This window comes from Cetorhinus maximus, chromosome 1, assembly GCF_964194155.1.
Source record: "Cetorhinus maximus chromosome 1, sCetMax3.hap1.1, whole genome shotgun sequence".
NCBI lineage: Eukaryota > Metazoa > Chordata > Chondrichthyes > Lamniformes > Cetorhinidae > Cetorhinus > Cetorhinus maximus.
In genome coordinates this window covers 131,313,203-131,326,077 of record NC_135879.1, presented here as the reverse complement: position 1 = coordinate 131,326,077, position 12,875 = coordinate 131,313,203, and the positions used below count along the sequence as shown (strand labels likewise).

General features: G+C 42.3%; 1 protein-coding gene and 1 long non-coding RNA gene across 2 annotated transcripts in view; both read right to left on the bottom strand.

The window, feature by feature from the left end:
* Positions 1-5,260, bottom strand: part of n4bp2 (NEDD4 binding protein 2) — a 97,711-nt gene extending 92,451 nt beyond the window's left edge. Inside the window, exon 1 of the mRNA XM_078546540.1 lies at positions 4,882-5,260. Within this exon, the coding sequence (XP_078402666.1) occupies positions 4,882-5,167 (286 nt within the window). The 5' untranslated portion in view covers positions 5,168-5,260. The remainder of the gene's footprint in view (positions 1-4,881) is intronic.
* LOC144683608 (uncharacterized) overlaps positions 1-12,875 on the bottom strand; it is a 559,012-nt gene that overhangs the window by 92,451 nt on the left and 453,686 nt on the right. The gene's annotated exons all lie outside the window — the stretch shown is intronic.

The following is a 12,875-nucleotide window of genomic DNA, read 5'->3' as shown; positions in this document are numbered from 1 at the left end:
GTAGAAATCCTTCGAGTTTACCTTCACATTATCTGCCAAAGCAACCTCATGTCTTCTTTTTGCCTTCCTGATTTCCTTTTTTAGTATTTTCTTACATTTTCTATACTCTACAAGTACCTCATTTGCTTCTTGTTGCCTATACCTGCTATACACCTCTCTCTTCTTCTTAACCAGATCACCAATATCCCTTGAAAACCAAGGTTCCCTATGCCTGTTAACTTTGCCTTTAATCCTGACAGGAACATGCAAACTCTGTACCTCAAAATTTCGCCTTTGAATGCCTTCCACTTACTGAACACATCCTTGCCAGAAAACAACTTATGCCAATCCACTCTTCCTAGATCTTTTCTCATTTCCACAAAATTGGCCTTTCTCCAATTTAGAATCTCAACTCGAGGACCAGACCTACCCTTATCCATAATTAGCTTAAAACTAATGACATTGTGGTCACTGGACCCAAAATGTTCGCCTACACATACTTCTGTCACCTGACCTGTCTGGTTCCCTAATAGGAGATCAAGTATTGCATCCTCTCTCGTTGGTACCTCTATATATTGATTTAGAAAACTTTCCTGAACACATTTGACAAACTCCAAGCCATCCAGCCCTTTTACAGTATGGGAGTCCCAGTCAATATGTAGAAAGTTAAAATCTCCTACTATCACAACTTTCTGTTTCTTACATTGGTCTGCTATCTCTCTACAGATTTGCTCCTCCAATTCTCTCTGACTATTGGGCGATCTATAATACAACCCTATTAATGTGGTCACACCTTTCCCATTCCTCAGCTCCACCCATATGGCCTCTGTAGACGAGCCCTCCAGGCTGTCCTGCTTATGCACAGCTGTGATATTTTCCCTGACTAGTAATGCCACTCCTCCCCCTTTCATTCCTCCCCCTCTATCACGTCTGAAACAATGGAACCCCGGAACATTGAGCTGCCAGTCCTGCCCCACCTGCAACCAAGTCTCACTAATAGCAATAACCTGACCTGCCATCTTTGTGTGTTTTAATTAACTACTTAATTATTTTATTTAATTACTTGTCCATTTTTACAGGTTAGTGATGTAACCACCTCTATCAAGTGTTATGTATCTTGAATCTAACTAGGCGGTTTCTGTGCTAAGTGATTCCAGTCTATGACTCATTAAAACATGGATTAAAGCTTGGGGAAAAAAATCATTGAAATGTGAGTATATGTGAATTAAACCACTCGTTATCTGTTGGTTAGCACAGTGCTGCAGATTTAACTTGTGCGTATTCCCCTTGTGCACAGTTGAACCTTTGGAAGTCAGTATCCTAACACATTTGTCAGTACTTACTTTAAACAAAGTATTATGGGGAAATAAACTTGAAATTGGCAGAACAAAACCAAAGAATTCTGGAGAGTGCTGATTGCTTGCAATTACTTTTTAAAAAGGTGCTATAGATGTGAAATTCATTCCCAATAAGTTACCTTGTCCCAAGTAGTTAGAATTTTCATTTTGGCAACAGAATATAATGAATTAACAAAAACATTTATAGATTCACACACAGTCTTTGGTATTTGTGCTACCATATCTATCCAAAGAAAGAAACACTCAAAAAATTCAACACAACTACAGAAGGTAATGTTATTACATGACTGCATCACCTAATAAAGGAGTTGATGAGAATAAATTAGGAGCTCCTGAAAACAAAAAAAGTAGCCCTCAAGAAAATTTCAAGAAAAGCCTTCGGAAAAAAATATTTTGATCCCTGATTACAGCTAACTCCATTTTTAACCTTTTATTCACTTTTCATGCATAATAATCACAGATAGGACAGGGGGGCGGGGAAATCAGACTCTGCAGAATAACACGAGGTTCAAGGAAATCCTCCTTCAACCAAAATAAGCCCAGTTCTGCTTGAATATTACACATATTTGGAGCAATGGAAAAATGGTATCTGGAACAAAACAATACAATCCTAAATTAGTGTTAGGTTTCTATTAAATCATTTGATAATATTAATGCTGTTAAACCATTGCATTATATTCAATTTTTTTTTAATTCATTCACGGGATGTGGTCATTGTTGGCTGGGCCAGCATTTATTGCCCATCCCTAGTTGCCCTTGAGAAGGTGGTGGTGAGCTGCCTTCTTGAACCAGTGCAGTCCATGTGGTGTAGCTACACCCACAGTGCTGTTAGGAAGGGAGTTCCAGAATTTTGACCCAGCCACAGTGAAGGAAATGTGATATATTTTCAAGTCAAAGGGGCCTTGGTGAATTCCTGCAGTGCATCTTATAGATGGTGCACACTGCTGCTACTGTGCATTGGTGGTGGAGTGAATGAATGTTTGTGAATGTGGTGCCGACCAAGCGGGCTGCTTTGTCCTGGATGGTGTCAAGCTTCTTGAGTGTTGTGGGAGTTGCACTCATCCAGGCAAATGGGGAGTATTCCATCACACTCCTGACTTGTGCCTTGTAGATGGTGGACAGGCTTTGGGAGGGTCTGGAGGTGAGTTACTCATCGCAGGATTCCTAGCCTCTGACCTGCTCTTATATATATATGGCTAGTCCAGTTCAGCTTCTGGTCAACGGTAACCCCCAGGGTGTTGATAGTGGGAAATTCAGTGATGATAATTCCATTGAACATCAAGGGGCGATGGTTGGATTCTCTCCAGTTGGAGATGGTCATTACCTACACTTGTGTGGCATGAATGTTACTTGCCACTTGTCAGCCCAAGCCTGGATATTGTCCAGGTCTTGCTGCATTGGGACATGGAATGCTTCAGTATCTTAGGGGTCGCGAATGGTGCTGAGCATTGTGCAATCATCAGTGAACATCCCCACTTCTGACCTTATGATGGAAGGAAGATCATTGATGAAGCAGCTGAAGATGGTTGGGCCGAGGGCACTACCCTGAGGAACTCCTGCAGCAATGTCCTGGAGCTAAAATGACTGACCTCCAACAACCACAACCATCTTCCTTTGTACTAGGTATGACTCCAACTAGCGGAGAATTTTCCCTGATTCCCATTGACTCCAGTTTTGCTAGGGCTCCTTGATACCACACTTGGTCAAATGCTCCCTTCATGTCAAGGGCAGTTACTCTCACCTCAACTCAGAAGTTCAGCTCTTTTGTCCATGTTTGACAGAAGGCTTAATGAGGTCAGGAGTTATGGGGCTTTGGCGGAATCCAAACTGGGCGGCAGTGAGCAGGTTATTGCTAAGCAAGTGCCGCTTGATGGCACTGTTGATGTCCCCTTCCATTGCTTTACTGATGATCAAGAAGGCACTGATGGGGTGGTAATTGGCCAGGTTGGATTTTTAAAATTTATTCACAGGATGTGGGCATCGCTGGCTAAGCCAGCATTTATTGCCCATCCCTAATTGCCCTTGTTCAGAGGGCATTTTAAGAGTCAACCACATTTTTGTAGGTCTGGAGTCACATGTAGGCCAGACCAGGTAAGCATGGCAGATTTCCTTCCCTAAAGGACGTTTGTGAACCAGACGGGCTTTTACAACAATTGACAATGGTTTCATGGTGATCTTAGACTTTTAATTCCAGATTTTTATTGAATTCAAATCCCAACATCTGCCGTGGCGGGTCCCCAGAGCATTATCCTGGGTCTCTGGATTGGATACACACAACTGCAAATTCTAAACTGCCTCAAGTCTTCAAGAATTCTTACACCCTTGGAACAAACAATCTGGCACTGAAAGTCAGTCCAGAGATGGTTGTCTACTGCTCTGGTGACATCATCTCACATGTCACATACATCACAATGTGCACAATGAGTAGGACATGCATCTCAGGATTCAACTTTAATCACAAAAACAGAGAACTCAGGGTTTCTAATCTCAAAAATCAAGAAAAAAATTATTAATCCACAACCGTGGAACTTATATGAATTGGTAAATTGCAACACTAATGGCCCCTAGGAAGAGACATATAAGGGTGCCAAGATTTTCAAAAATTAAGTACTCAACCAGGCTTGTAAAACACCAACCATTTTTAACTCAAAAACAGAATTACCTGGAAAAACTCAGCAGGTCTGGCAGCATCGGTGGAGAAGAAAAGAGTCGATGTTTCAGGTCCACACGACCCTTCAACAGTTCTGTTATTTATAGTCTGATTCAAAGACAGGTTTGAACATTTTGGACCATTTAAACATTTAAAAACTTAAATATGAGCACTTATTAATATTTGGACAGAGCCAAATCTCTGCTGCTTCTCGCCTAACATTAATCAGCTGGCAATCAGTACACATCTCCTTTGTCCCTGGACAAAAAGAAATGCACACTCAGCACTAACTCAGTTCTGCAGAATACAAATTACGCTATCCCAGTAGGACAACATCCCTACACAAGGCTCACTGACAATTATCTCAATAAAGTGCTGGTCATTTGCTATTTAAGAAAGATAATAAGCTTCAAAATAAGGACTATAGCTTCTCTGCCAATGGAGCAGAAACAATCACCTCAACAACTGACACTTGGGTCTTCCCGTGATCATGCAAACACTCAAGTCACTGTAATAATTTAAAATTTTGTCCAGTTCAAAATACTTGTTAAAAGTTCTGAATCTATGTGCACGGGGTTTACATCATGAGATGGCAGAGTGCAAATTTTAAAAGATGCTTTCAAAATGACCACCTTTAACCTCGTGTCAACAGTTTTCTCAAAAAGGAAACGATCTGTTTTCAGGGTCAACTTGCAAAAACAACAGAACATGGAGGTTGGGGGGCGGTGGCGGGGTAAAGAGAGGGATAACGACAATTGAAATTCAAGAGGGAAACAAAGCAGAAATATTTGACAGTCCATCAGCCGAGTGCAGATGATCCAGGTGCAACCGAACAGTGAAAGACTGATGGGAAAGGGCGCTGATCCAAATGCAGCCCTGTAAGTTCTGGATTACCTTTAAAGTCACATTCGGACAGCACAACATATACCACGGTAGGGTCCAGGTGAGAGAACATCTCAGTCATCCTGTCCAGCAACTCCTCCTTGTTCACCCCGGCAGAGTCCACGGAAGCAGAAGACGCAACGACCGAACTGGAGCCCGAGGCCCGACTAGGAACTGGAGCCTGGACGCGATTGACTGTGGCCGGAGCCGGCACCGAAGTGCTGATCCTGGGCGGAGGCCCCATTCCAGACGGTCGAGCCGGACTAGATGCGGCGGGATTCCTCCTCTTTCTCGGCATTTTGCTGCTGCCTGTCTGTCAGCCGGAGCCAGGCCCGGGGAACGGCCGCAAGGCGAGCGGGAGGGGCGGGGTCAGAATCGACGTCACTCAGGGTCAGTGCGCGGGGGCGGGGCTGCGCGCCAAGTCACGTGGTTGAAGGGCCCGTCTAATGCTATCAATTGGCCCAATCAGATAGCTGCTTGACTCTGGTAACATTAACTCGAAAGAGATCAAAGGATAGCAGGAATCGGCCATTCGGCCCTTCGAACCTGCCCCGCCAATCGATAAGATAATGGCTGATCTGATTGTGGCCTCAACTTCACTTTCTTGTCGGCCCCCCCATAACTCCTGACTCCCTTGCCTATCAAAATTCTATCTAATTCAGCCTTGAATAAATTTAATGATCCAGCCTCCACTGCTTTCTGGGGCAGAGAATTCGCAAGAAAAATATTCTCCTATTCTTCCTGACCAAGGCTGGGAACTGATAATCCAACGGTACTCAATATTTAGGAAGGACGTGTGTAGTAATTATAGTTCTGGTAAATATAGGACTGTAGGTTTAAAAATAATCCTGTGCTTGTAAGATCATATGATCTGTGTAAACCGATGAGTTAGCAGCGTGGGGAACCTCTGGAGCAAGTTTTTCTTTGGTTATAGAGTTAGATGCACATGTGTAGCTGCTGCTGTCTTCTAAATAAAGTTCAATGTTTCCACCAAGAAAAGTTGCCTGGAAAATCAACTCTCTAACAAACTGGTGACGAGGATAAATCAGATTCGATGTTGTCCCTCGTCCAGTGATTCTGAGTATCTCAGATAATTAAAAAGAAAGGAAGGTTTACTCATCCAAGGTGCCATAGTTTGGCAGAGTCGATCCCTTTGAGTCAGCCACAGACGACTGGTCTCAATATATAGAATGTCTTGCATCCTACTTTCAAGTCAACAAAATCACAGGGGAGGAAAAGAGGAGAGCCATTCTCCTGAGTATTTGTAGAAGCAAAACCGACAGTTTAATTCAAAGCCTGACGGCCTCCAGTGCCCCTGATTCGAAGACCTTCAGCGAATTACTAGACCTCGTTAAGTGACATTTTCAACCCAAGCCCTCAGTCACAATGCAGAGGTTCAGGTTCAATTCACGGAACACAGCACTGGGGAAAACCATTGCTACCTACGTGGCAAAATTAAAACAACTAACAGAATATTGTGATTTTTGGTGAAACCCTGACTTATATGCACAGGGATCGTTTGGTCTGTGGCGTGCAAGAGGATGCTATTCAGCAAAGATTGCTGGCTGAAGCGGATCTTGATTTTAAGAAAGCGTTAGAAATAGCGCTTGCAATAGAAAGTGCTGAAAGGGATTCACAAGCAATTCAAGGTGCGCAAAATGGTGCCGTTTTCCTAGTTGGGCAGGAACGGTCAGCTGAAAGTGCTGTGAAAAGCCAGGACTCCGCCATGAAGTGGGAAACAGCCCCCGCTAACCAAACATTTTCTTAGCAGAAAATTCGAAAACTAATTTTTATTGACATGGAAATAATCATACTCCTAACGATTGCCAATTTAAAAAGGTGGAGTGTCATTTTTGTCACAAAAGAGGACATATATTGAAACATCGCAAAACAAGATTAAAACAGGCTTCCAGGCAACAAACAAAGTCCAATGAAGTATATAGTGTGGAAGATCCAGAAACAACCAGTTCTGACATTTATCCCTTATTCAACATGAAAGTTGGGAAGACAGAACCAATTACTGTCACATTGCAAGTGAATGGTAAACCCTTAAAAACAGGGAACATTTTGTAATCGGAAAACACACTTTCAGATATTTAAATAAAGATGCTCAAAAATTAAATTTTGAACAAACCTCTGCCAAGTTGAAAATGTTTACAGGCAAAGAAATCCAGGTAAAAGGTATCACCAGAGTACCTGTTTATTATAGACACCAAACAGCACCAGTGATGGCGGTGGAAGGTGAAGGACCAAGCCTTCTAGGTCGTGATTGGCTGAAGGAGATTAAACTGGTCCAAAATTTTCCAGTTATGAGCAGTAGGACTGCCAGAGCTGCCAAAAAAAATTGACACCGTCTTCAAGGATGAACTACAAAAAAATCAAAGGCCTACAGGCCAAGATTTATGTGGACCCACAAGCAGCTCTTGAAAGCAAGACTGGTGTCATATGTCCTGAGAGAGAACGTTGATGCTGACTTGAATCGGCTCGAGAGGCTGGGTGTCATAAAAGCGGTTCAGTTCTCAGAGCGGGCCGCACCCATAGTCCCCATCCTAAAACCGGATCAAACCATCTGGATCTGTGGGGACTATAAACTAACTGTCAACCAAGCAGCCAAACTGGACAGATACCCTATTCCCAAGATTGAAGACCTCTATACCAAACTATCAGGAAGGACAATTTATACAAAGCTTGATATGAGTCACTCATATCAGCAACGTTTTTAAAGATTCATTCATGGGATGTGGGTGTCGCTGGCTAGGCTAGCATTTATTGCCATCCCTAATTGCCCTTGTTCAGAGGGCATTTTTAAGAGTCAACTACATTGCTGTGGGTCTGGAGTCATGTGTAAGCCAGACCGGGTAAGGACAGCAGATTTCCTTCCCTAAAGGACATTAAACTGGAGCTGGATGATGCCTCCTGAGAATTTGTGACCACAAACACCCACAAAGCGTTATATAAATACACACGCCTGCCCTTCGGTGTTTCTTCGGCCTGTGCCATTTGTCAGAGGATGATGGAGAGCTTGCTACAGGGACTACCTCAAGTTGTGGTCTACCTGGACGATGTATTAATAACTGGATTCACAGAACAGGAACACTTGACTAATATAGAGGAAGTCCTAAAACGATTTTTAGAAGCAGGAGTGCGCCTAAAGAAGGAGAAATGCACTTTTCAGGCAAATGAAATCATTTATTTGGGCCACTGGGTAGAGGCCCAAGGGTTACACACTGTTGAAGAGAAGGTTAAAGCAATCAGAGCGGCGCCTGCACCTAAGAATGTCTCTGAACTTAAATCATTTTTAGGAATGGTAAATTATTATGGCCAATTTCTACCAAATTTATCAACGGTCCTGGCCCCTCTACATTCACTGCCAAAGAAAAACCAGCGTTGGGGTTGGAAGTCACCCCAAGAAAAATTCTTCATGAAAGTAAACCAGCTCTTGCATTCTTCAAATTTGTTAGTGCACTACAACCCGACAAAGGAATTGGTGCTAACCTGCAAGGCATCCCCCGGTGGAGTGGGAGCGGTACTATCTCACAAGATGGACGACAGTACGGAGAGGCCGATAGGCTATGTATCTAGGACACTTACCACAGCTAATAAAGGATAATCTCAGATCGAAAAGGAAGGGCTGTCAATTAGTTTTGGTGTAAAAAAATTCCACCAAATCGTGCATGGGCGACACTTCACGATAGTATCAGACCGCAAACCACTTTTGGGTCTGTTTAGCGAGGATAAGGCTATCCCTCTCAAAGCTTCTGCACAAATTCAAAGATGGGCCCTAATTTTAGCGGCATATGAATACGCCTTTGTGCATAGACCCAGGGATTCGTATAGCCAATGCCGATACCCTAAGTCGCTTTCCTTTGCAAGAGAACAATGACCATGTCCCAATTCCCCAAGATCTTATATTAGTGATGAATTTCCTGGATTCCTCACCAGTCTGTGTCAGACAGATAAGAAACTGGACGAATCGTGATCCAGTCCTGTCTCGAGTGACATACCAAGTATTACATGGATGGTCCCAGGAACCAGTCTCTGATGAATTGAAGCCATTTTTCAACCAAAGACACGAAATGACCAGTCAAGATGGCACGAGTAGTAGTTCCTTCACAAAGAAGGGTACCAGTCTTAGTAGAGTTGCACAGTGCCCATCCAGGAATCTCAAGAATGAAGACAATAACGTGAAGTTATCTTTGGCTGCCGGGAATGGACGGCGATATTGAGAAAGTGGTTAAACACTGTGTGCAATGCCAACAGCTGCAAAAGTTGCCGGTGGCAGCCCCATTACACCCAAGGTACCTGGTAGACCTTGGGTGAGATTTCACATAGATTACTTCAATCCTTTTCCTGGAACCATGTTTCTACTGATTAATTGATTATAGATGCTCATTCCAAGTGGTTAGACATTTATGAGGTTAATTCGCCAACGTCAGGTGTTACTATAGAAAAACTATGCCAAAGCTTTTCTATCCATGGACTGTCAGAAGTAATCATCTCAGTTAATGGTACTGCATTTATGAATGCTGAATTTCAAAGATTTGATTCAAAGCCTTAATTGTATCAACCACGTGAAGACTGCACCATACCATCTGTCATCTAACAGATTGGCAGAAAGAGCAGTACAACCTTTCAAGGAGGGAATGAAAAAGTTAACAGGTGAATCATTGGAAACTAAACTCACTCATTTCCTATTTCACTACAGAACAACCACCCACACTACAACAGGTGCAACACTGGCAGTGTTACTGACTGAGCCTGTTACTTCCCAATTTGGAGGGGAAGGTGGAGAAAAGTCAAGGAAACCAAAAAGTGACTCATGATTTGCATAATCATCAGCGCCAATTTACTGTTGGAGAAGCAATTTATGTAAGGAATTTCAGTGGAGGACCGAAGTGGTTACCTGGTAAAGTAAACCCTGTGACTGGACCATTGTCGTACCACGTGGAAGTGGAGGGCCGGATCACCCATAAGTATGTGGATCATTTAGGAAGAAGAGAGTTACCCCAACTAAATGATGTTACGCCTGTAACCATTGCTGAACCTGTGGTTCCTGTTGAAGTTGCTCAACCAAGGATAGACATGCCCGATGTCTTTGTCGGAGTGGACGACACTAAACTGCCTGTGCCTAATGAGGTACCTGATGTTAATGCAGTTCCAGAAAATGTGTTTCCTGCCAAAGATTCGGAAGTCATGGAACTACAATGTTCCACACAGATCAGGAAACCACCTGAAAGAATGAATTTGTAATTTCATGACCTGTGTAAATATTGTAATGTCATGAGATAAATATCCTTGTAAATACAAAATGTACAGAAACCTTAATGGGGGAGGAATGTAATAATTATAGTCCTGATAAACGTAGGACTGTAGCTTTAAGAATAATCCTATGTTGTAAGATCACATGATCTGTGTAAACCAGTGAGTTAGCAGCACGGGGAACCTCTAGGAGAGAGTTCTTCTTTAGATATAGAGTTAGATGCACACATATAGCTGTTGCTATCTTCTAAATAAAGTTCAATGTTTCCACCAAGAAATGTTCCCTAGAAAATCAATTCTATAACAATAGGCAAAAAAGGAAAAGGAGGTCGGGTGGCGTTGTTAGTTAAGGATGAAATCAGTGCAAGAATGGGAGGGTAAAAGCAAAATACTGCGGATGCTGGAAATCTGAAATAAAAACAGAAAATGCTGGAAAAGCTCGTCAGGTCCGATAGCATCTGCGGGGAGAGAAACAGAGTTAACGTTTCAAGTCTGTATGACTCTTCTTCAGCTCTGAAGGACTTGAAACGTTAACTCTGTTTCTCTCCCCGCAGATGCTGCCAGACCTGCTGAGATTTTCCAGCATTTTCTGTTTTTATTTTACAATAGTGAGAGGATATTGGCTCAGAGAATCTAAATGTAGAATCAGTCTGGGTGGAGCGAAGAAGCAATAGCGGGTGGAAAACATTAATGGGAGTTGTCTACAGGCCTCCAAACAGTAGTGGTAAAGGTAGGGGACGGCATTAAACAGGAAATTAGAGATGCATGTAACAAGGGCATGGCAGTAATCATGGGTGACTTTAGGCTGGGCAAACCAAATTAGCAATAATACTGTGGCGGATGAATTCCTGGAGGTTGTATGCAATGGTTTTTTAAACCAGTACATCGAGGAACCAACTAGGGAGCAGGCTATCCTAGATTTGGTTTTGTGCAATGAGAAGGAATTAATTAATAATCATGTTGTGCGGGGTCCTTTAGGGAACAGTGACCATAAAAGATAGAATTCTTCATTAGGATGGAAAGTGAAGTAGTCCAATCCGAAACTAGGATCCCAAATCTAAACAAAGGAAACTACGAAGGTATGAGGCGTGAGTTGGCTATGATCGATCAGGGAACTTCATTAAAAGGCATAATGGTGGATTGGCAATGGTTAATATTTAAGGAATGATTGTATGCATTGCAACAGTTATACATTCCTTTCTGGCACAAAAACATGACAGGAAAAGCGACCCAACCATGGCTAACAAAATAAATTAAGGATAGTATTAGATCCAAAGAGGAGTCATATAAAGTCGCTAGAAAAAGTAGCAAGCCTGAAGATTGGGAGCAGTTTAGAATTCAACAAAGAGAACCAACAAATTGATTAAGAGGGGAAAAATAGAGTCTGAAAATAAACTTGCAAGGAACATAAAAGCGGAATGTAAGAGCTTCTATAAGTATGTAAAAAGAGAAAGATTGGTGAACACAAATGTAGGTCCCTTACAGTCCAAAACAGGAGAACTTATCATAGAGAACAAGGAAATGACACAGCAGTCAAACAACTACTTTAGTTCTGTCTTCACAGAGGAAGGCGTAAATAACTTCCCAGAAATGCTAGGAAACCAAGGGTCTCGTGAAAAGGAGGAATTGAAGGAAATTAGTATTACTACAAATATAGTGCTAGAGAAATTAATGGAGCTGTAAAGGCCAATAAGTCCCCAGGGCCTGATAATCTACATCCCAGGATACTAAAGGAGGTGGCCATGGAAATAGTGGATGCCATTGGTCTAATATAAAGGATGTGATAACAGGGCACTTAGAAAATATCAACAGGATTAGACAAAGTCAATATGGATTTATGAAAGGGAAATCATGTTTGACAAACCTGCTGGAATTTTTTGAGATGTAACTAGCAGAATAGATAAGTGGGAACCAGTGGATGCGGTGTATTTGGATTTTCAGAAAACTTTTGATAAAGTCCCACATAAGAGGTTAGTGTGCAAAATTAAAGCTCATGGGGTTGGGATTAATATATTGGCTTGGATTGAGAATTGGTTAGCAGACAGGAAACAGGGAGTCAGAATAAGTGGGTCTTTTTCAGCTGTGACTAATGAGATACCACAGGGATCAGTGCTTGGGCCCCAGCTATTCACAATATACATCAGTGATTTGGATGAGGGAACCAATTGTAATATTTCCAAGTTTGCTGATGACACGAAACTCGGTGGGAATGTGACTGGTGAGGAGGATGTTAAGAGGCTTCAAGGTAATTTAGACAGGTTAAGTGAGTGGGAAAATACATGGTAGATGCAGTATAATGTAGATAATTGTGAAGTTACTCACTTTAGTATGAAAAACAGAATAGCAGAGTATTATTTAAATGGTGATAGATTGGGAAATGTTGCTATACACAGAGTGTGTACAAGGGTCCTTGTATACCAATCACTGAAAGCAAGCATACAGGTGCAGCATGGGGGAGGTAGTAGCATGGTTGTATTGTCACTGGACTAGTATTCCAGAAGATCCAGGGTAATTCTCTGGGGACATGGATTCAAATCCCACCATGGCAGATTCAATAAAAATCTGGAATTAATTGCTGATTGTTGTTAAAATCCATCTCCTATAGGAAAGGAAATCTGCTGCCTTACCCGGTCTGGCCTACATGTGACTCCAGACCCACAGCAATGTCGTTGACCCTGAACAGGACAATTAGGGATGGGTAATAAATGCTGGCCTAGCCAGTGACGCCCACATCCCATGAACAAATA